Genomic DNA, 25,237 nt, shown 5'->3' with positions numbered 1-25,237 from the left:
GTTGGGAGATTGTGATATAACTGCTCACTATGGCAGGCAGGACAATTTAGTCCTTCCTCAGATAGAGTTGGCTGAATTAGATCCTGACCCTTATTCACAAGGTGAACCACAGGACTCCATATTCACAAGGTGAACTCATACTGTGTTGACATCAGCCAGCCATCCCTTTTTAAGATACACAAGCCCTGGAAAGGGGCATTGAGTTGGAAGGTCTCACCAGCATGCATATATTACTATTTCATTTAGAAAGTTGTCTCTTGAAGTCAGGCAGGAGCTGCTGCATTTGAAAAGACTTGATTTTGCTAATGGAGGGAATAACCAGGCAGCTGAGGTCAGGGGTGGTCAAAAGACCTCCTAAGTGTCCCTCTATTGTCAGAGTGGAGCAAATCAGCTGTGGCTTGATGGTGATCCTTTATAGAAAGAGGAAGATAAAGAAAGTCAGGCTAATGGGCAAGAAGGTTATTCAACACCAGCACTCTGGCTGCCTTAGGGTTTTCCAGAATAATGATGACTGCCCTTGTTTTGATTGTTACCGTTGTTCTGTCATGATTAATTCTGTGAACATTCTAGATCATCCTCCTACTCATGAATTCTTGTAAACTCATATTTAAAAATTGCTGTGTTTTGCTCAATAATATCTTTGTCCCTGCCTATCAAGAGCTCAACTTATGAAAATTGTCTTTGAAAGTATTCATTTAAGAAAAAAGAAAGGAAATATATCATTGCTAGCCAATGTTCCAGGAGAAACCATGCCATTTCCCTTCCATCCAGCCCATCATAAAAGCTCCGAGGAAATAATGTTTAAATTCAATTAACCAAGATGGCCAGAATCAATTTAACAAGCATTGGCTAATGTTTTACTAAAGCAAACTCTCTTTTCTTGAAACATTATTAATATCATTTAAAGCTCTTATTGGAGCTCTCACTTCTAAAGTGTGCGACCAATCTGTACTGAAAGGCCCTTTGTGAACATGTACGGGAGTTACAGAAGGCTCAGCGATTTAATGTGGCTTTAGTGAAAATATTTTTCTCCTCTCTTTGGTATTTTAAGGAAATGCCGTATCTTGAGTCTATATCTTTGTGATGCCTACCAAAGGTCATTCAAACCACAACACAACAAGGACAACAACAACAACAAAAGCCAAGAAGTATTTTGAGAACAACAATTCATGCTTAATGCAGTTTGGGGCAAATTGTATTCCAGGATGGTATTTAATAGTGCTGGTACTGGGTAGGATCAATGAATTTTAGAATTTAAAAAGGGCTAACCATTAAAGCCTATTATTTCTAAACTACTTAAACAGTGGGTTTTTTTCCTGATAAGAACCCTACTGTGTACAAATGCTTTAAAAATACATGTGCATAGCATGGCTGAGAATACTGAAAGCTCTCTGACTCCAGGGTTTGATTCCCAGCATGCACATAATGGCTCACAGGTATCTGTAACTTCATTTCCAGGAGATTCTAAACCTCCTTCTGGGCTCTATCCACACTAATAGTGGGTGTACAGATATACATACTGGAAAAATACACATACACGTTAAGAATATTTTTAAATGATTAAAAATGCATCTTCTGTGATAGTAAGAAGGGTTATTTCAGCTAGGCCTGCTGAGATCTCTTTCAGCTCTAACTTCCTGAGACTCACAGCTGCTTCAGAGGAAGAAGCTGTCTGCAGCCTTCACTTGAAACCTACTACATTGACCTATCTCAGCCACCGTTGGACTCATTATCTCTCTGTGATCTGTCCTGCCTTTTAACTGTGAATGTGCTCATAGGTTGTTTTCTGCCACAGCGTGTTATCTGTTTCCATTTTTATTTGTTTTCTTCCTGTGGTACTTCTATAATGAGTTAAATACATGCATGGATGTGTGGACTTTTAAAAAAAAATGTGGAAATGTTCTCGACTGACTGTAAATCGTATCAATTTCACTATTTTTCTGGAATGATGGATAGATGGAGTTTCCTGTGCTTTAACCTAATTCGGCTTCTAACCCTTGTTGCTGTTCCATTTCTGTGTACGTGGGAAAACCTGTTGTTTTCCGAGAAGAACATGCCCATGCCACAGTGCCAGGGTCCTCGTGGTAGGAACCTGGTCCTACGGCTCAGTCACCCTATGCTTTCCTTGGACATCATGCTCTTCTGCGTGCTCAGATAACATGAACAGAGAGTGGGGAGTAACATTGATCGCAGCACAACCTTCATGTGTACACAAAGTTGGCACGCACAAGTATTACTCTCGGTCTGTCTGAAGTAAGCTTCGTATATTATAATACTTCCCAGACTTATGACCTTCTATCAGCTGCATGGTTTCCGAGAGACTTGTCAGTCACCTCTGGACCTTCAGAATATCAGATGGCAGCCTTAATTAATCTGCTATTTCTCACAAGCACAGTAGAGCAATCTTAATGTGTATTTTTTTTTTTATCAAACCAGGAAATCTATATTTTGTACAGAGCTTTTAAGCAAAATAAAAATAGCTTAAGCCCAGAAAGCAGAGAGGAAGGAAGGCTGCTGGGATGTGCTTGCTTTGCCTTGGATTCTGTATTTAATTTCAGAAACTGTGAAGTGGAAAAATAATCAGCCCCTGAGCCCATGACCCTCCGTCTTCTAAATTCAACGGAAATGAGATCAAAACAAAGCAACCTCAACGCAAAACCTCACCGTGAAGAGAGGATAAAGCAAATAGATGGGAGAAATGACCCTGATTTATGAAGAGATGTTTCGACCCCATCAGAGATAGCAGCAAATAGCTCTCAGGGCCTAAGAAATTAGATCATATCAGAAAGAGATAGGGTCTGCTTTTCCTTCACAATGATTTCACAGAACCACTTCAAGAAGCATACTCAAGAGTTGCTGACGTTGAAACACTGAGGAAATTTCTACTTTGATAGTATATTTCATCGTCTAGAAAATTTCGTCTTAGTCTCATATAAGACGTTTACTTACACAAGTGGGGAGGGAGGAAAGCGAGTTGCATCAATTAGAAAAGAAACCACAATCTTTGGATATTTATTATGAATTACCTGCGGTATTTAACAACCCTTCAACAATAGCTTTTTTATTCTGATGAGCTATACCATGAATAAAACTGTAAATAATTGTATAAGATACCTTAGATATCAGGCAGCACAATCCAGCATTATGATTGGTTTTCTGATTTATGTCAATGAATATGTAAAATCTATCCAATCTCTCAAATACTGCTTTCATGTGGTAAAACTTAATATGGTCTATTTGACAAGGGAAATTAAATTTAACAAGACCTTACCAATTCACAAACGATATCTAATTGTCTTATCAGCAGCTCAGTAATTCAGTGCAGAAGTTCATGCATATATGTTGTTTTCATGTTGGTTCAGGGTTATACATGTGCATATGGATACATATAGAAGTGAGGAGCTGATGTGGAACTTCTTCGATCTCTTTTTTCCTTAGTTTCCCATTAAATGTGCTCTGCACTGTTTCCGACTATACGGACTTTTGTGCAAAGCACAGGAGTCTTGTGGAATCCGAAGCTTTTTTGTATTGTTTCTGGTGATCCAACTTAATTCCCCCATACTCATACAGAAAGTATTTTATCTACTAAGCTATCTCCCAAGCCTGAGAGTTACTTTTTTTTAAGAGATCTAAATTAAATTAACAGATTTCTTAAAGTATAACTACAATCTGGCTTCATCTCTTGGCGCTGCATAATCGTCTTTTCAGACGGGATTGCTCACCTCTGAATTGTCAAGAAAAAAACATCTCCACCTGTCTGGGATACGGCCCCACCCCTGCTCCAGCTGTTGTGGTTCAGTTAGTACATCTCCTGAAAATTAGCATCCCCACCATATCTTCCTGCACCCACACAAGTATCAACATTCATAGCAATGGTCCTATACTAGATCTTCAAATAAGATGCTGTCCGTTTAAAATGAGTTAGCATAGTCCATTTTCTTGATTACTTCAAAAATACCACAAAGCTAGTTAGATGGCGAGCAACAGGAACTCACTACTCAGAGTTTTGAAGATTAAAAACTCCCAAATAAAAGTACCAGCAGCTTTGTCAGCTTATGTACAGATAACAACTACCAGCTGAGGTCTCATAAAATATATGAAAAAAAAGCAACCCTCACGGGGTTTGTCTTTTACAAAGCTTTATAAATCTCACTCCTGAGGTCTCTATCAGCAGATCTAATCAAATCTCAGAGGCACTCCCTATCAATACTGTCACCTTACGGATTATATTTCAACATGTGAATTCTAGAAAGATAGAAAATTCAATTGATGTATGCATCTCTCAATCATAAGTATTAAAGAACACAAGACTTCTGTGTGAGCTAGAAACCAGGACACAAGGCATGGGCAGATGGGTCTTCAAGAAAATGGAAAGGAAAAGTTTTAGAAGATAATTCCAAAATAAGAAATGGCCCATAGGGTGAAACAATGTCAGAAATCCTTGTTGTTTGGAATTTGAACACTTACTTGAAATGAATTTTGAGTGACCCTTTCTTTTGCAAGCATTTATAACTTAGAGAGTTGAAGCTATTTCTCTCAAAAGTGCCACCCAAAACTTGATGAGAACCCTAAAAGAGACTAGTTGGCTACCCCACTGCTGCCTGAGGTTAAAACTCTGGAACCTAGAGATCCAGATAGATTTGGGGTTGACCTGCACAGCCCTATCCCTTGTATCCCCTTGACTGAGTGATATGGATTAGGTGTAATGAACTCTTGACAATGAAGCTTCAGAGGGTCTTCGTCAAGTTCAAATAAGATCCTGTTATAAAAATGCTTACTGCAGCACACATGGTAACAATAATTGCTTCTAGTCATTATGACTTTCAATCTACTTAAAACTATTAAAGAGGCTCTGATGTTTTGCAAAGGAAGACTAGGAAAGAATTATTTAAGAAATGAACACTGAGTAGATTTTTGGGAAAAATAATTTAGACATTTATTGTATCCTGTACTAAAATGGAAAATGCATCTCGATTTTATGGTTAAATATAAAACCAAGGCCACAAGCAAAGCTGTAAAACTGAGCGCTGAATAATTTATCTAATATCTGTAAGGAAATTCATATACATAAAAGTCTTCATGAGGCTGAAGCACATATTCACAGCTGGTGAGAATGTAAATATTTTGTTTTGTTTTTTGCTCAGAAACATTTTTACAATGTATGCTTAAAACTTTAACTGTGTGCATATCTTTTGAGTTAGTAAGTCAATCTAATTAAACAAATACTTAAATGCTAATAAGCCATGTAAGTTTGGAACAATGGTTTATGGAATCCTATTCTCCAGCCAGTATTGTTTGTGTCAGGCACAAAACAATAAGCAATGCGGGAAGTATCCTAAATGTCTAACAATGGGGAACATTAAGTAAAGTATCATGTCTAAACTTCTATAATATAAAATCATCAGAAAAGCATGCTTATGTATTAAGTAGGCAAAAGCTGGATATAAAAAAAAAATGGAAACCATTTACAATGATGTGCTGAGAAAGTGGCAATAGATTTAATAAATGTGCTTAGTTCTTGACTATCAGAGAATGTGTTCTGTCATCTCCTTTCCTTGAGCTTATTAGTGTCTAAACATCTGTAAAAAGTTGGAGGAGCTGCCCTGATGTGATGATGGTAGAAGTAGTACTATGTTCATCCTTTTTAAAAGTGCACATTTCATGATACTCTGCCCTTGCCCTTGTTATACAGTCTTCTCGTCCACCCATCTCCAGAATCTTCCTCAGCACCGTCAGCTGAAACTCTATGACCATTAAATAGTGATTCCCATCCTTCCTGCTGGTTCTCAAAGCCATCACCATCTCTGGTTCCATATATTTAACCATTCACAGAACGTAATAAGGACACTCAGAGTGCATCTGATTCCCTGAGATTGGCCTGGATATGAACAATTACAGAAACCATTCTTTTCTTCGTCTCACTGAAAATTTTAGAAAATAAACCAAATAAGTGTGTAAAGATGAAATTCATATTAAAGTACCAAGTAGGCTGTAATGTTTGCAACAAATGTTGAGATATTTATGTCTGCCTGAGGTTTATATAATATTCTATGATAATTTAATGACCTTTCATACTTAAAACGAGTTTAGTATTCTGAGTTCATAGAACTGAAAGACTGATTAAAAGTTATAGCATCTCACTAAAAAGTTAAAAGAGATCAATTACCTCATTATCAATTTAGAATTTGCCTAAAATATTTTTTTAAATATGAGAAACAACCAGAGAGAATAAATTAGAAGCTGTTACAATGATCAAATTCTCATGAAAAATACATTTGTCTCAATTTGGTGAGCCTGTTGGGTACTGCACAACACATTCCTTATGTTTATTACATAAGGAATATAAAATTGAACAATAAATGTCTTATATATATATTTGAAAATTAGGATATCTATAGCATATAGGAGGTATTGGCAATATTTAATACTTCTAAATATGCCCAGGTTCGAAAAATATGGCATTAATGTAGTACTTTCTGGGATCCTCAAAATTCAGATTTATTGTACACAATGTCTACCTGTGACAAATACATGACTGGCTAGTTGAATGTAACAGAAAAAAAAATCTGGCTGGAATTCATCTGCTTCTTTTAGGTTTTATGAATGCTTTAAAATACTTTTATAGAGATTGGTTTGGTATTTCCATACCAAGTTCTGAGTTTTAGTAGCCAGAGCATTGCTTTAACATTTCACCATAGGTCAAAGGATGGCCTTGGACAGTTCTAAGGAGGATCTTGAGGAAAATGATACAGGAAGGGTGAGGTAGATTGTTAGGGACAAAAGGTGGAAGCCCTTAGGTATCATGTGTGTATTGTTTTCAATGTTAGTGTCAAGTGAGAAGCCAGTGTAGCATTGAGCTGAATGGTATCAAACCCAGGTAGTGACTCTGTTAAAGATGGCTGTCGAATTTTGTTTGTGCTTGCTTTCCTCCCATCCTTACCAACTTTTAGCAACCAACATCCTATCTTAAGATCAACAATTTTAGCTTCTTTGTTGGAAGGAAAATATCTGAGGTTGACTTCTTATTTAGAAGAAAATAATTACTAGTGACTCACAGTCCTTTGAGGGTGACTATATTTCACAATAACCTCCTGTATAGTTTATGGATAAATTAGGAAAAAGTTGCTTGCAGGTTCAAATTATAAAGGAATGATAAGAAGGACAAAATAACATCTACCTCGATGTTATCAATGCATTCTGTTATAAGTTTACGCTGTGTCCATAAATGCCCTTCTGCCATTTTTTTTAAGTAGGAGTGAGTTCTGTTACTGACAGCAGGAAAAACTTCATAGAATCCTGAAAACAACCATTGACAATTTTCATAGGATCATATATAATACCACAGTCCAGCAATTCGTGAGAGTGGTGGACTTCAAGGAAAAGCCAGAATTACAAATTGACAGAATAAACTGCATTGAGAAAAAGGAGAGTTAAAGATTTTGAACTCTACACTGATAAATGGAATTAAATGCTGGAATCTGGATACAGTTAATTTGTCCTGGATCACATTTCGAATACTGAAGACATAAGTAAGGAGAAAATTAATTGAAGTCTTGTTTCTAGAACCTGAATCTTATATTTCTTCCTGGGGATTTGTTTTATGTTTATTCTTGTTCCCAAATTTACAGTTTTGTTTTGAATTTGTGAATTCACACCATATTGCAGGGGGAATACATGTTTTGGGGTACAGGGACCCCCAAAAGAGATGGCATTGGAACATAGAGCAATAACCAAACGTTTACCTTCTTTCTACACTTTTTTGCCTGTTGGAGGGTGTGTTTCTTTCTTTTTCATCTTGGACAATAGTCTGTTCTTTGGAGGTAAATTATTTTAGTGAATCTTCTGTAAAAAAAAGCATGAAACTAGGAGACAGCATGGTAACCCTTCATGTGCTGTAGTTACATCCAAAGGAAACAGCCATAAACTTCAAGCACAAATGTTTTAGTGACATTAAAAAGCTACCTCTTTCAATTTTTGTTGTGTCACATGTGGTGTCCTTTGCTTCCTGAGACTTAGTTGTTATTTTGGACATCTTGTTTCCTAATAAGTATTTAAGTCTGCCATCAGATCTTACCCTCTTATAAAATTGTCTCCTTTTATAAGATTTCCACGTTGCCTGACCCTGCAAACAAGATGTAATAGAATGTTTCATCAATGACAACTGTAATTACACTTGTGGAAATTTTGCAGTTTCTTGGGTGAAACTCATTTAAATATGAAATTATTGCCAAGGCCAAACCAACATTATGTTCTGCAGTGGCTTGGAAATTTAGTTAACACGATATCTAACAAGTTTCTCCAAGAATAGACAAATTGCTCTGTGCTGAACAAAAAGGGGGATGGCATAAGGTCAGACAAAAGAGTCTTGATTTATGTGAATTTCTTTTGAAATGCAAATGACCAAAAGGAATCTTTACAAGTCTCTTAGAAGAAGTCTCCTGGGTGGTATCATTTGTACTGAGCAGGCTTAGAATAGGGTTGTAGGGCAATGATGGGAAGGCTTGCAGTCTTGGCATTTGGGGATTAACAAGTATCAATCCCTAGAGCACTTGCCAAAGATGCCCACGTAAATCTCTGCATCATTCCTTGACAGACATGCCCATTGCTGATACTTTTACGTGGGTGGTTTACAGCTCTGTTTTGTAGGAGGTCCTTGATAAGGGAGCAAGCCCATAATAGCACAGGGAAATAAAGTACTGCTGATTCACCACCCATTTCAATTCTTGATCAACTGTAAAAGGCTGCCTTCCCCTTGACCACCATCATTATGTCTACAGTCAAATAAAATCATTGTTAAAGTGGCAAATAACAGCAGAAATATGTACTAGTACTAAACTGTATAAATGCTCATGAATTCTTCCATCTTTGGATTTTGGTAATCTATGTTTATGAGATTTCTGCATCTGTGTTTAGGGATAAACTCTGACTTTCATAATTCTGACTTGAACATGAGACATTCATATTTTTATTTTTTAGTATTTTTCTGAGAGAATATAGTGAATCTACTATGAGGAGTGAAGACCTGTTGTTGTAGAAACAATTAGCTTGACAGGGAAGCTGCTATCATTTGCATAGTGTCACTTTAAAACAAGCATAAAACAAGCATAGTGGGGCCTAGGGTAAGAAACTGAGTTCAAATCTGCAGCAGTCACATAAGAAGTAATGTAACTGCATAGGCCTACAACCCAAGTGTCATACACAGACAAGCATGGAGCTGCCTTATAACAGTGAGCTTCAAACCTTGTGTCAAGGGGAAAAAATGCAGAAGGTGGTTCAGCAAAGACATCCTATGTCCTCCTTTGGATTCTGCATATGTTAGCATTCATGCACATACCACATATGTGCATATATATGTATACACAACATTCACACACAACAAACAAACAAGAACAAAATTTAAGAACAGTAGATCACATAGAACTATGCTCAAGTATCAAAATACACACTACTTCATATCATAGCACACATAGTAACATTCTTAAGAGAATCTAAAACCAGAAGCAATGATGGAAACAAACCTATATATAGATTACAAAGATGAATGCTTGGAAATATATTCAACCTGTATAAAATACATTTGGTTAAAGATTTGAGGGACCGATTCAAAGGCCATGATTCAAACATTGCAGTTTTAGAGATAAAATAAAATCCAGAATGATCAGGAGTATCCTTGAGAGAGGACTCAGTCATGATCTGCCCCCGTGTATATCAGTGATCAGTAAATATTGTAGTGGAGTTAACAAAATAACAAGCAAATTCCTTACTTTCTATTATTCTGACACCCATGGCTTTTCCTGCCTTAGATGCATGCCTCCATTTAATATGCATTGAGTTTTGTCTTTAGTATAAACCATTATTAAAGCCATAGTTCTTTGGGCATGGTTAATGGATTTCTAGCTAGAGAAATAGAATCAGGCTGCTCCTTTCCGATTACAAAAAACCTAAATTATATCAACCCCGAAATGGCATGTAGACAACATCAAGCCTAATTTAAAAACCTTTCTGGAGATGGGTAAACACAATTTTAATTCTCAGCTACAGCAATGGAAAATATAATATGTGTATGACAAACAATATTGTTAATACTCCCTTTATCTGACTTTCTGATGGCGGTCCTGATGTCAATGTGATCGCACAAGAAGAAATGTCAGCATCTGATCTGGCAAGTTCAGTCCGCTGCTTCTTCCATCCCATCATGTAGGTGTCTTGCTTTTCCTTTCTCCCACTTCAGTTTTCTTATTTTGCTCTTTGTTGCTTGACTGCACTTCAATCCTGAGGTGGCAAACAACCAGGGGAACTTCAAAGAGTGCGACAGGGTTCTTATCATGGCGCAGGGAGTGTTGTGCACGACCCCCTCAGGCCTCCCACCCCCGCACCTCCAAGGGAACAATGTGTAAAGTCTTTCAACACTTTAGAACAGAAGATGGACTTGATTTGCTGGTAGTCTCTGGTCTAGGTGTTTCGTCTTGAAGTCCTGTCGTCTGCTTTTCTCAGAGCCTTGTTGGCGACATAATGAATAAACATTCGTCGTTACAGCTCTCACCAATTTTTACATCCTTGAAACATTTCTCAAAGCCATCTGACACTTCATGTCTGTTTTTCATTCCTGGCTTGGCACATAGAAGACTCTTTGTTTTCCCTTGTCACCCTGTTTCCTGGTGGCTGTTCGTGGACTGCTGATTCCCGTTTGAAAAAAATCATCCAATATCTGTAATTTCTTTCTTTATTGTCTTGGTGGATTTTGACAAACTTGAGAATCATTTTCTTTCTTTTCTCAATACGTCCCTATTACGTTGATTTCATGCGGTAGAGGACACTTATTACAGTGCCCAGTATATCTAATTTATTAATCAGTATATCTAATTTATGAATTTCTTTCAAGCTCTTTGGGTTTCATGTCTATAGTTTGGTATAAATACAGCCTATGGCAGACCTTCCTCTTCACTGCAAACGCTACTTTAGCCTAAAAGTAAGAATGATGTTAGTGCCATTCTTCATAAGGTGTCGTTCTTTCAGCTTAGTTTAAGATTTCTAGGGTCTCCCTTTCTCTGTCACTCCCAACTGATGGTGTGTGTGTGTGTGTGTGTGTGTGTGTGTGTGTGTGTGTGTGTGTGTGTGCACATGTGTGCGCGTGTGTGTATTTATTCCTTTCTATCAATTATAATGGTTAGCTGACTAGTGGCTCATCTCCTGGCTAGAATACATGTGAAAAGTTTGCCCCAGTAGCCTAATGTAGACAACTTATGTGTAGCCAACCACTGCAGAGGATTTTCTTTTCCTTCTTGTTTTCAGAAGGACAAGGAAAAAACAAACTAGTGTGTTGATGAAGCAGACATGAGGCCTGGCTCACACTTTTACTTGTTTTAAAACAGGAAGGCTATAAAAAGATGAGAGTTAAGCCTTCTTGTCTAAAAGTGCACTAAATAAATCAACAGACGAAACAACCTAAGCCTTCTCTTCACTGCCATCGGCATCTGTGTAAGTTTGGCGCTGTGATAACCTTTACCACGTTTTGCAAGAGGCAGGCAGAAAAAAAATCAATAAATCTTAGATATACTTAGTATTTTCTCTACTATTTTTATGTTACAGGGTTATTTTAAAGTTTGAATTACATGAAAAAATTAGTATTTGTTTAAATGCGAAACAAATCCATTTTGGGGACTGAGGGGCAGCTCAGGGGTCTAGAGAACACAGTTCTCTGGCAGAACACCAGAGTTTGGTCCCCAGCACTCAGCTTCTGAGTAAGGAAAAAGATGTCTCTGTTGGCAGGAGTGCTTCCCATTCTTCTGCATGGCGCAGGTTTGGTTGCTAGCATCCACACAGTGGCTCCCAACTGCCTATAGCCCCAGTTCCAGGAGACATGACACATTCTTTATATCTCCCAGGGCTCTTGCATGCACATTTCGCCCATTTTACACATATATACAAATTCACACACATATATGCATAAAATAAATATTAAACTATAAATATTTAAGAAAATAAATCATAATTAGAGTCCATTGACAATCACAATAACAAACATTAATATAAACAGTGTTTAATCTTTTAGTTGAATTATTACGAATGTCTAAAAGACCAATTTATGAATGTGTCTATTATCATGTTAATTTGGTTTCTCATTCTTCAGAATGGGAATGCAATTTTGCGGGTTATGCTAGAATCTACATATACTACACAGACTCTGCATATACTGTATAGAGCCACAACACAGTCATGTCTGTACCACAGCCTCATAATGTTATTGTTTTTTACATTTTCTTCCATTAAAGTTATCTTTGTAGTATATCCATCTCTGCTTGTATGAACAGATAATATAACTTTTTGTTAAGCATTTCTTAAGACTGCTAATTCAGCATATATCAACCTGGGCAGTAATAAAACTATATCTTAATTTTGAATTTGTCTAAACAACTTGTGGCTCTATCAGTTCTCTCACAATGCTAAAAAATAAATACATACATTAGTGTCTTTGAACAAAAGATATCTGTTCTTCCAAGGTTCTAGAGATTAGAAAGTCCCAAAGAAAGGTTTACCAGAACCAGGATCCCTGAGGATTCTCTAAAATGAATGTTTCCTTGTCTCTGTCAGTATCTGATAGCGTCTGTCTAGCATGTTTTAGGTTGTGGCAGCCTACAGCCAAGCTGTGAAACATCTTCATTCTATTGATTCTTCTCTGCTAATTCTCTGCATCAGCATTTCTTCTTTCTGTGACTAGAGGCTTATGAGCTCGTGAGAATCTAATATGAATTCATACTGATTATGTATACAAAAAACTCCACCTTTAAATGCCATTGTATTTTGAAGTTCTGAGTGCACATGACTGGGGGAGGGGGGACTGTGCAGCCCAATACAGAAACATGGTGGTCGTTGATTTGAGATCACTCAGCTAGCTACAACAGATTTATAGAATTTCTTCCAAAAGTTAAAGGCTCTATGGAGGTGGATCTGTGAAGTATTACAGAGGGCAACAAATACTCCCCAAATGTCCCCTCTGAATGGGGAGGTGAAGGAAATCATATGTTTTGCTTTGACAATGAAACATAAGAAAGCATAAAATTTACATCCAGATGAAAAAAATCTTGCAGCCTTAGAGCTCCCAGTTGTTTAGAAAGTAAGTGCTCTACCAGCCTCGGACCTTGGATGAAGGTGGTATGTACAACTCCACACCTGAAACACAACAGAGAAAACAAACTAGACTAGGCTAGACTAAACTTTCTCACTTGAGATCTCAGGATTGTTAGATCAGTACCATTGTGCACCATTCTTTCTCATTGTATGTGATGGGGAAATGGCTCTTGATTACTAAAAACATCTCTCTCTCTCCCTCTTTTTCTCTCTTTCTTTATGTCCCTCTTTCTCTCTCTCCCTCTCTTTCTCTCTCTCTCTTCCCCCTCTCTCTCCCTTTCTCTCTCTCTCTCTCTCTCTCTCTCTCTCTCTCTCTCTCTCTCTCTCTCTCCATGTGTTAAGTATAGGTAGAGTACATGGACAATGGTGTAGAAATTAGATGGAAATATGATTTGAAAGAGAAGCTCTAAAAACACTCCTTTCTTGTCTACTTAGGATAGTACCACAGATAGGAAGATTTTCAAATGACAAGATTTTTTTAATCTGCTCTCTTGGCTTGGAAGCCTAAGAACCTATTATCAGCAATTTATTTCGGAGTCCCATAAATACTGTTCTTCCACTGACCTCATGTGTCAACTGGACAGGTTTTACTCTGCAGTCTTTTATATAGGAATGCTAGTACCAATCACAAGGATCCTGTCTTCATGACCCACTCACTTCCCCAAAGTTTCCCCCATCTGACAGTAAATAGCATTTAAGATGCTTTTCTTGGTGTTGTGGACACTCCTAATGTGACTGCTCCTTAGAGAGTTGGTGATCAAAGTCTTTTTTAAAATGTCAAGAAACGTTGCAGCAGAATAATCTGACCCAAGCAAGGTGAGAATCTTTGTTGAGATGCATTAGTCTTTGAACAAAAGATATCTGTTCTTCCAAGGTTCTAGAGATTAGAGAGTCCCAAAGAAAGGTTTAGCAGAGCCGTGATCCCCGAGGATTCTCTAAAATGAATGTTTCCTTGTCTCTCTCAGTATCTGATAGCATCTAGCATGTTTTAGGTTGTGGCAGCCTACAGCCAAGCTGTGAAACATCTTCATATTATTGACTCTTAATGAATTTAATTTACAAAATTTTCTATTAGTTCTAATCTACATTACAGAGTTAATAATAATATACTCTGAAGTAGAGTGAACATTAGTGTCATAGTTTGATTCTGATAATTTTATCAGAAAATACAAATGGCCTTGTATTTAAAACTTCGGTATTACTTGCAATTTAGTTGTTACCATCTGAAGTCTTGGATGCAAAAGTAAAGATGGTCTGAATTCGATGTATACAACCACTGCTCACTGGAGTTATCCTATCTTACAGCTTGTGATATAAGTAGGATTTTCTAATCTAATCAATGAGAGAAAAGTCAGAGTTCCTGAGACAATGAGATGAGAAGGAAACTCCAAGGGGGTTTTACGTACTTGCTTCATTGTTGTAACAAAATACTGGGCTCAATCAGCATGCTCAAGAGTTCAATTGTAACCAAGTTAAGGAAGAACATCCCAGCGGCAGGAGCTTCAGCATGCTGGGCCCTTTGCATCAGCCGAAATGCTGCAAAGGTCTATGATGCAGACATGCAGCTGGGTTTCCCCTTTCTATGAAGTCTGCGAGTTGAGCTTATGGAAGGATGCCAGCCCAACTTTGGCTATGTTTTTCCAACTCAGTCATCCCAGTTTAGAAAGTCCCTCACCAATATGCCCAGAGGTTTGTCTTTCAGATGATTCTAGATTTTGTCAGGATGACAATAAGTACCGTAGTCACAGGCTGAAGAGAGAAATGCCGCTATTCCATTGGTCAGAACTCAATCATGTGGTTTAAGTAAATGGAAGTGAGGCTGAGGAGGTTATTCAGCTTCCTGTAGGTAAAGAGATATGATTCTTGACTCACAAATAACATTGTCATCACAACATAAATTCACTATAATAATCCAGACAGCCCACAAAAGCTAAAGCCTTGAAATGCTATCCCCTATACCAAAGCTGGTGTTGTTACCATTGTTGAATGGTTTAATGGTTAACCCATGCTCTAAAAAGGTAGAACTAGTTGACCGTGCAGCTCTGCCTTGCAGATCTGATTTCATGCTGTCGTTTTCATCCAGTCTGCTCTGCTCTTTCTCCATTCAAGACCCACATTTTGTTATCCCCACACTTTTCAGGGACAATAGTGAGGAAATGTTCCATTAGCATTAGACCAAAGTTTCCTAATTATTAGTAAATAGCTTGCATATGAGCACTGTGAAACATCATCTGGAAATCTTTGTATAAAATAGTTTTTCATCTCTTTCTGATGGTTAAGTAATGATTCCAAACACAGGCTGAAGAATGGACTATCAAAAACCCTGTAAATGTTCCCTGAGCTTTATCATATAATGGCCTTTGAATGTATTTCTTTGGTGGGTAGTAGAGAAGAGAGAAACAATATAAAATGTAACTAACAACCTGGAATGAAGCCAGCTGTAGAGACAGACTACAGAAACCACAACAGTAAAACACCAACCCCTCAACTGTTCATTACACTATATAATTTTCATTGACCTTGTCTCCATCAATTATACCTCAAACACTAATGTTTGTCAGATATCTGAAGGAAAATCTCATAATGAGTAATTTTAGAAGAAAAAAGGGAGAAATCAAAGGATAGAGATTAGCATGAGATGTTTGGAAGATTGCTGAAAAGCATAGACGGATTTAGATGCTCAGTATAGCACATATGAGATACTGAATAATCATACTCTCATTTTATATTGCTAATGAATATAAGGAGCTATTTATTGAAAACTGAAAAAAAACAAGGCAGGGGGACAGAGACATATGCAATTCGCATTAAGGGCAGACTGAATTGATATAATTTATTCTTAATGTTTGCTCCTCAGTTTTTATGCCCATATTAGTACATACTAGAAAAGGTAAAGTTACCCAAAGAACAAATCACTTCCTAGACTTTTCTTTTAATGGGATTCATTAATTTGTACAATTTGCTTAGAAGTCTTGTATGTGGCACGTGTGTGGGTGTGCACACACTTGCATGCACACAAGTTTGTGTGTGCGAATGGTTCTAACAGGGAGTATGTAGAGACAAGGGAACAACCTTCATCGCCTTTACACATCTTCCTCCCTGTCCGGAACAAGGTGTCTGTTTCTTACTTACTCTCATCAAGCTGTGTCATGCAACACTTTGGGAGATTATCCTGTGAAGAACGTTCATCCCTTAAAAGAAGAGAATGCATATCTATCAATATGTGATTTAAACAAAATTCATTGCTGAAATTTCCAGCAAGTATCTAACAAAAAAACGTGACACATAATTTGCCATTTTTAATTAGAATTTCTGTTCTCCCACAGAAAGTCAAAATTCATTTGATGAGGCAGAATTCAGATATTTTGGATACTGGAAACAAGTCAGAATTTGTCCCCACACCACTTGCTTCTCCTCTGATAGAACCATATAAGCAGGTGAATTGGATTACAAATACCCTTGGATAAATGCCATTATATTATCATAAGAGAGGAAATACTTCGTTTTCTTAATGGGAAGGATCCATTATCATACATCTCTGAATGGCAACCGGTGAGCAGAAATCTGTCCAAATTTAGGATCTATGAGTGTGATGGGTTCTTCCTTAAAGCTTTGGAACTTTGTTCTTTTAAAAAATAATAATAATAACAAGTTTGGGAATACAAAATACGTTTTTGACTTAGGATCACGGTGTGTATATCTAAGATGCAATGATACAAAATCGAGATTGGAGCAGGCAGATTTGAAAAAAAGGTTAGCAAAGAATCACAGGGATTTTCATGGTTTTGCGAAATTGCACTATAAAAATAGGCCAAAAGAAAGAAAGAAAAAGGTGTATTATTTATCTCTTCAGTTAGACACTGTACTGAAATAAGGATTTGAGATCTCAGAAAGGAAACAATAAAGGAAATCTTTGCACACACTTCCCTAACATCCCTTGGTCAATGACTGAATCTTCACGTCCAGAGCATTTGACATTTTTATAGTGGGTCACTTTACACATGTTATAAAGGCATTAGGCTAAACAAAGCAAGGGGTCATCGACTTGATCTCATTCATTTTCATGCACTTTTGGTGACTGTGTGAAACCTTATATCAACATACTGAAGCTTCAGTCTCACCAATGAGCTGTAGTATAGTTTTAGGTGATTAAAAAGGCTTCTGATTCATTTGGGGCTTTTCAAACTAAAAAATAAATTCTGTTTCACAATTTTGTGATAGCACACTTTCTTTTTTTCTTTTTATGTATGTTCCACAATAGAGAGTACTTTTAAAATTAATTAATTTATTTTTTTACATATTTTATTCCCTGCGCCCCCCAGCCCCGAGTCCACCCTGTGACTGTTCACACCTCATACTTCCTCCCCACACCCCTCTCTCCATGTGGATGTCACCACACTCCACCCCACCTTACCTCTAAACTCCCTGGGGCCTCCAGTCTCCTGAGGGTTAGGTGCATCATCTCTGAATGAAAACAGATTTGGCAGCCCTCTACTTTATGTGTGTTGGGGGACTCATCAGCTGGTGTATGCTGCCTGGTTGGTGGTCCAGTGTTTGAGAGATCTCGGAAGTCCAGATTAATTGAGATTGCTGACCCTCCTACAGGGTCACCCTTCTCCTCATCTTCTTCCAGCCTTCCCTAATTCAACAACAGGGGTCAACTCCTTCTGTCCATTGGTTGGGTGCAAATATCTGCATCTGATTCTTTCAGCTGCTTTTTGGGTCTTACAGAGAGCTGTCATGATAGGTTCCTTTTTGTGAGTGCTCCATAGCCTCAGTAATAGTGTCAGGCCTTGGGACCTCCCCTTGAGCTGGATCCCACTTTGGGCCTGTCTCTGGACCATCTTTTCCTCAGGCTCCTCTCCATTTCCATCCCTGTAATTCTTTTTTTTTTTCCTGTAATTCTTTCAGACAGGAACAATTATGGGTCAGAGTTGTGACTGTGGGATGGTCCCCCTCCCTCACTTGATGCCCTGTCTTCCTCCTGGAGGTGGGCTCTTTAAGTTCCCTCTCCCTACTATCTGGCTTTTCATATAAGTCCCTCACTTTGAGTCCCAAGAGTCTCTCACCTCCCAGGTCTCTGGTGCATTCTAGAGGGTCCCCCCAACCTATTTCCTGAGGTTACCTGTTTCCATTCTTTCTGCTGGCCTTAAGGGCTTCAGTCCTTTTCCCTCACCCAATACCAGATCAGGTTCCCCTCTCCCCTCCACACCAACCCCCTGTCCCCTGTCCACTTTCCTTCCCAGGTCCCTCCCAACTTGTTTTTCCTTTCCTTTCCTTTCCTTTCCTTTCCTTTCCTTTCCTTTCCTTTCCTTTCCTTTCCTTTCCTTTCCTTTCCTTTCCTTTCCTTCCCTTCCCTTCCCTTTCCTTCCTCCCTCCCTCCCTCCCTCCTTCCCTCCCTCCCTGCCTTCTTTCTTCCTTCCTTCCTTCCTTCCTTCCTTCCTTCCTTCCTTCCTTCCTTCCTCCCTCCCTCCCTTCTTCCTTCCTTCCTTCCTTCCTTCCTTCCTTCCTTCCTCCCTCCCTCCCTCCCTCCCTTCTTCCTTCCTTCCTTCCTTCCTTCCTTCCTTCCTTCCTTCCTTCCTTCCTTCCTCCCTCCCTCCCTCCCTCCCTCCCTCCCTCCCTCCCTCCCTGCCTCTCTCTCTCTCTCTCTCTCTCTTTCTTTTCCTTTCCTTTTTCTTTTTCTTTCTCTTTTTCTTTTTTTTTCTTTTTCTTTTTGGCTAATATTCACTTATGAGTGAGTACTTACCACGCATGTCATTTTGGAACCGAGTTACCTCACTCAGGATGATATTTTCTAGTTCCATCCATTTGCCTGCAATTTGGATCCATTTGTCAGGATGTCCTCATTCTTAATAGCTGAGTAGTATTCCATTGTGTAAATGAACTCACATTACCTGCATCCAATATTCTGCCTATCACAGATGAGGCCTCTATGACCATAGGGGGATGCACACTTTCTAAAATGTTGTGGACTTGGAATGTTTCAAAGCACTGGACAGACCTGATGCTCAGCAGTAACAGGTCACTGGTCCACAAGGGCTGACATTCCTAGAGGTCTCAAGCAACACAGATTAAATCCACCTGTGCTGTTCATCTCTTCTTTCACTTAACTCCATTGGTCTTCTTTTAATGCACCAAATGATGGTTCATAACTTCATGTGACAATTAAACACACACACACACACACACACACACACACACACACACACCTGAGAACATTAGAAATAGTGCAGCCATAGGGATTCCTTTGGACTTAGACTATGCACTGTCACAGAGAAAAGGCTCCAGAAAACCTTCCTATTTGCTGCCGTGTCGTAGAAGTAACAACCATCTCACATTGACAGTAATGCTGAAGAACAATGGTTCTTTGTCACTGGTTTTGTTGTGAGCTATGCTGCAGTAGCATGGGCAAGACACATGCCTATTGCATGTTGTCACACAGGCTCTCTACAAAAACAATGCAGGGACCTGTGTAACTATGATGCTAACCATAGCCTGCTGGGCATCACTGATTATCCCTCCACAGCGTCATATCTTCCTGACATACTCTTCTTTTTAAAGTGTTCATGCAAAGAGAAGTTCGGCTTCAGTATTCTACACCATTTGCTATATTTCATTTATTCAAAACTCATTAAGTTTTTGAACGCTTCCTAAACACTTCAATCAAGAGCAAAGTTATTTTTCAACTTTTAAAATTATGGGGAAAGAAAATTCTTCTTTCTTGAAAATATGTGGCATATATGTGGCAAAAAACCATTATTTTTAAATAAAATATTGCTGTATTTCAATCAACTCCTATTTCAGATTGCTGAAGTGAGGTTCATTAAATAAATCAATGGAATGGACCAAAATACAGAGATGCATATGCTTTGTATAAGGTAGATTTAGTATGTATTGATATAAGTATTAATGACTATCTTAAAATGAAGTAATTGCAATCGGGGATTTCCAGATTATTTCAGAAGAATAATATTTTATCATACTTGTCTGCCTCAGAATCTTTCTTGGGAAAGATGGAACAAGATAAAACAAAATAATGCAGGGGCAAGCAAATCATTCTTGTCTGGTCAGGAGTTTTTACACATTATTTTAATTGCCTGATGTCTTATTGTAGGTAATGACCCATATATTTTATTTAAATTTGATATGGAAAAATTGTATGCTAAAGCAATTTTACACAGAAAAAAATCCATCTGAACAGCCCTTGACTTTAAAACTGATTCCTTAATGATAAGTGAAGCAATTTCTCTTTTCCCTTCCATCCTCCCTCCCTTCCTCCCTTCCTCCCTTCCCCCCTTTCCTCCTTCCTCCCTTCCTCCCTTCCTCCCTCCCTCCCTTCCTCCCTCCCTCCCTCCCTCCCTCCCTCCCTCCCTCCTCCCTCCCTCCCTTCCTTCCTTGCTCCCTTCCTCCCATCCTTCCTTCCTTTTTTTCTGTCTCTCTTTCTTTCTGTCTTCTTTCTTTCTTTCTTTCTTTCTTTCTTTCTTTCTGTCTGTCTGTCTGTCTGTCTGTATTTCTTTCTTTCTTTCTTCTGTCTTCTTTATTTCTTTCTTTTCTTTTCTTCCTCTTCATATGCTAAAATGGATTTTCCAACTTCTACCACAAGGCTAAGGTTTTAAAGACTTTTGTTTACCTACAAAGGAAGGAACAATATCTAGAACAAATAATCCACCTTTATAATTGGTGTTCACTTAAAGCACATCAAATTCAACTGAAGTATGATTTCTTCAGCACAGATTCTCTGAAATCTTGCAGAAAATAATGCTGTTGCTTCTCTTGGTCTTAATATCATTTACATTAAACTTCTGACTAAGGACCTCTTACTGTTGCTCATTTAATGTGCAAGTTTTGATTATTACCTTAAAATTTCCTTTAACTAGCATTGATATATCATGTTTTCTTTAGGCACATTATATTATCAAAGGAGATATTGGCAAAGCATTCTTCTATGAATCAATTCCAAATTTGTGTTCGAGAAAAAATATAAAATATACACTCCAAAATAACTTTGCTTCAGATTTAATTTCTTAGTAGAAATAATTGCACACAAGAAGGCATCAATACAAAGTCATTGTCCTTTTTTTGTGACTTCTGTAAGGTAGTTGTGAATATAAAATACTGGTGTTTGGCAAAAACTGACTTATTAAATAAAATCATTAACTAAAACTCCTCCGTGGAAGTGATCTTCATACTCTACATGTGAATACATTTCTGTGAAGTAAAATGCAGCAATTTCTACCCTAGGAGACAGGAGGAATTGTTGGGTGGGCCCTCTCCCATCCATTCTCTCTGATTCTCCAAACACACTAGTTCTGACTCCTGAATGATTTTATAGGTTTTTTTTTTTTTTTTTTTTTTTTTTTAGAAATGCTCTTGTAATTGGAAAGTAGTTAAATTAGAAGCCAGAAGAAAACTCCTGAGTGGAATATGCCGGTTCTCTTTTCCCAGATCTTCCTTAACATTGAAAGTCTCATTAGCTTATTTGATTTTTAATTCTTGCAGAATATCATTATGGAACTTGTGTTTGTTAGAAAGGAAACAGTTTTGAACTCAGGAGCAATATAATTTGCTTGAGATTAGAGGAAGTGTTTCTTGGATAGAAGAACAAGACAGATTTTTTTTCCAATACTTGACTTAAAACCTAATACAATGTCCAAGCCAAAGGTTTACATAATCATCAACTATTTTCTAGCATCCTGGCGAGGTAACAGACATTAATCCAGGACACTCTTGGATTTTTCTTTCTCATGGTGTTATCAAACACAGAACTCCTGTCTTCAGGTGGTGCCATTCAACACATAAACTTTCTTTTCTTTCTTTCTTTCTTTCTTTCTTTCTTTCTTTCTTTCTTTCTTTCTTTCTTTCTTTGCATATGATGCTATGCTAATTTTGGAGTCAATACTTGAAGAATTTAGCAGTTTTGAAGTACAATCTTTAGCCAAAAAGGAAAAAAAAAAGGTACTTTCTGTTTTATTTATGAGGATAGAGCGTACTTCAAAACTGCTAGAAATGACTTTTGATGCTTCATGAGAAGTGTGGCTTACTTAAGTTCAGTCCTTTGAGCAACGAGAGTTTTATTGCCATCATGAACAAGCCTCTGGAATGCCAAGAGAACTCTCCTAAGTGCTTGCTTAAATGTCGTTGGCTTTTTTTTTTTTTTTTTTTTTTTTGAGGGAAAAACACTCCATTTCTAATTATAAGCAAAGGAGATCTTAGTTCAATGGAGGCACCAAAACACATCCGACCAAACAAAAGGCTCCTCAAATGTCCTCAAATATCGTTTCTTTCCTAATATTTTCCAGTAGGGGGAACTAAAGACTCGCCAAGCAGAGGCTTGCTTGGCTCAGGGACCTGCGTGAGTTCCTGTCAGGCGCTTTTATAATCACCTGAACAAGCATCAAACAGCTACCAAGCAAAGCTTTTGATCACACGTGGGTCCGGCCACAACGGCCATGTCAGGGCACCTTAGACAGTGGCAGGAATCGGATTGAAAGTGGCCTTCTCTAACTGTGCCCAGCCCTAATAGCATCTATTCGGTAGTTTTTGCTTGGACTGTATTCCCTTTTATCGTGCTTGGGCAGAAATTCCGCTCCAGCTCATGTTAGCCTAGTTGGGTTATCAGCGTTCCTAAATCAGAGGCTGCTTTTCCTAATTCTCTTTTAGAGGTCCTAAAAAGAGCGAAGGCTCTAGAAAACCACTTCCTCAAGTCTTTTGATCCTCGACCTCCTCCATTCCCAGAGTCTTCTGCAGGACTCATTTATCACAAGGTCCCGAATTATAGTCCGTGAGTGTTGAGAGGTCAGGAGGCAACTGAGCAACATTAGCCCGATGCCAGTCCTCCCCCTATTTTCTCTTGGGGATTCCGTAGTTAGCCATAGATCTTGGCTAAAACAAGCTGGCCGAGATTAGAGATACCCCTCCCCTACATCCACATAGTTGGTTTTGTGTGTGGTGCGGTGGGGGGTGGGCAAGTTCACTTACAACCACAGAGGGTGTATGTACACAAAACCTTTCTACTCCAATAGATACTTCTTTCACTCCCCTGCTCTCCCTGTTGGCCAGCTTCTTTCTGGTAAAAGGTGAACTCTGTGTGTGTGTGTGTGTGTGTGTGTATGTGTGTGTGTGTGTGTGTGTGTGTGTGTGTGTGTGTGTGTGTGTGGTGATTTTAACAGGTAATGAGGCTGTGCCCGGGGTCCTGGAAGATCATTTTTTTTTTCTAGAAAAGCTCTTGTGCAGCTCCAGCAGACGGAGCGATGAATAATTAGGAAGGGCTTCCATGAAATCACTCACCGAGAAAATTACCTGCCCATTAAACGGGCCGCGTGAAGAGCAGGAGGCTGGAAGCCCACCTCACCCCTCCAGAGGAGGGAGGGAGGGGGACGCCCAGGAGGCTCCCAGAATGGGAAAGAGTTGATGGCAGTCCTAGCGAGCCCGCAGCGGTTCCACATTGGTTTATTTCTGTCCCCCCAAGACTTATTCGCTTGCCTGGTTACCCTTGCTCCGCGGACCCCGGGGAGGGCTGTCTCCCCCTGCACGGGACAGTGATCGGGTGGAGGTGGAGATCCGCGTACACCCCTCCATCCTTCAACCCCTCCCGGGGATATACTGGGAGCAGCTCTTTCCTCCCCTCCTCTCCTGCTTCCTCGCCTTCCCTCCTCCAAGTCCTTCCAGCCCCCAGCAGCTGCTGGAGGAGGCGGTCGCAGCGCAGCCTCCGCCTCTGAAGCGGTGACTGTCCCGAAAGAGGCTGGAGGCAGCACTACTCCCGGAGGCTGGACCACGCGTGAGCATCCTCAGGGCTCCCAGGTCCGGAGCTCCTAGATCTGGCGGTGCTCGCCAGCAGCAGCTGGACGCTAGATCTCTCCGGGGCGGCCCCTCCCGGGTGGCCGCGGCCTCAGCTCAGCCCCTCCCTCTTCCCTTGCTTCTTCTCCTCGCCCTCCTCCTCGCTCCCTCACCACGTAGGAGTTCCCATTCTCCACCCAAGCCGTCCTGCCTTCCCCTTTTCCTTCCTTTTGGAAACCAGAGACTCCGAGGGAGGCGACCAGGCTGCGGAGGAGAGGGCCGGCTCACAAAGTGCTGCTTTGACACATCCTTAGGATGGAAGTTAAGTGAAAACAGAACCACACAAAACAAAACTCCGCGAAGTGGTGCTGCTACGGAGGAAACCAAGGGGAGAAAAACCCGGTGGGCAGGTCAATGGTTGCTTCGCAGCGCTTTGGCAAGTTTGTGGAACACTTTCTAGGAATTAGGTCTTTTTTGTACCCCCATCATCTTCTTGACTTCCGAAGAAAGAAGTTGTGTTTGGATTGCAATGGAGTCTAAGGAGACAGGGCTAGACGCACGTGAATAGTCCCGCCAGCTGGGCTGAATTTGTGGGAATTTAGAAAGACAGCCTGTGGAAGTGCAACGTCTCTGAAGTCCCCTGGGTTCATTCGGATGGCACCTAACGCGTCCCGTGACAGACCTCTTCACCAACAGCTTCCGATGTTGCCATTTTGCTCTTCTTGACCTTAATTAATCTCTAGGAAAGTCTAAACTTCGGACCTACCTCTTTTTTTGATACTTATTTTTGTACTTCTGCTCTCTGGGATTGGTTTCTTAAACAACCTGGATCCTTTTTCATATGTCAAAATGAATCCTCTGATGTTTACACTATTATTGCTCTTTGGATTTCTCTGCATTCAGATTGATGGTGAGTTAAAGCACCCCTTTTTCTCTGAGATTGTTGTGCCTTCTAAAGAAAATGACAGTGTAGTTGGGAGTATGTTTGGCGAGGCACAAGCTCTTCAGGGCTAGAGGTTCTATGCCTTTTGTTTCTAACCTGATGCTAGTGGAACACCTTATTGTTACTGTTATTGTGATTCATTAATTGAGGCGTTTAGCAGTAAGTGATGGGCTCCCAGCTTAGAAGAGTAACTATTAAAAAACAATGCTAAGAGAGAACCCCGAATGGTTGTGACTACTCTCTCTCTTTGGTATTTGTTCTGGTATCTAAACTTTGGCTTAGGCATTCAACTGCAGAACTATAGTAGGCGATACTTGGAGGGGCATTTAGTGAGGATTTGATAAGGGTATCTCTAGGTTCAAAGTGTATCACCTGTGTGTGAATGAATGC

The 25,237-nt window shown here is 39.3% G+C and overlaps 1 protein-coding gene across 25 annotated transcripts in view; it reads left to right on the top strand.

The window, feature by feature from the left end:
• Positions 1 to 25,237, top strand: part of Robo2 (roundabout guidance receptor 2) — a 1,555,468-nt gene that overhangs the window by 1,011,778 nt on the left and 518,453 nt on the right. For 2 of the 25 annotated variants that reach the window (XM_006523043.4, XM_006523039.4), the window contains exon 1: positions 22,339 to 24,814. The exons of 21 other annotated variants lie outside the window; for them this stretch is intronic. In XM_006523043.4, coding sequence (XP_006523106.1) covers positions 24,754 to 24,814 — 61 coding nt within the window. In that variant the 5' untranslated portion in view covers positions 22,339 to 24,753. Of the gene's footprint in view, positions 1 to 22,338; positions 24,815 to 25,237 lie in introns of those variants that run through there. 2 more of the 25 variants (NM_175549.5, NM_001358494.1) reach the window with 1 other exon arrangement.

Source organism: Mus musculus, chromosome 16, assembly GCF_000001635.26.
Source record: "Mus musculus strain C57BL/6J chromosome 16, GRCm38.p6 C57BL/6J".
Taxonomy (NCBI): Eukaryota; Metazoa; Chordata; class Mammalia; order Rodentia; family Muridae; genus Mus; species Mus musculus.
Note: the sequence above shows the minus strand (reverse complement) of the source record. Positions and strands in the feature narration are given on the sequence as shown.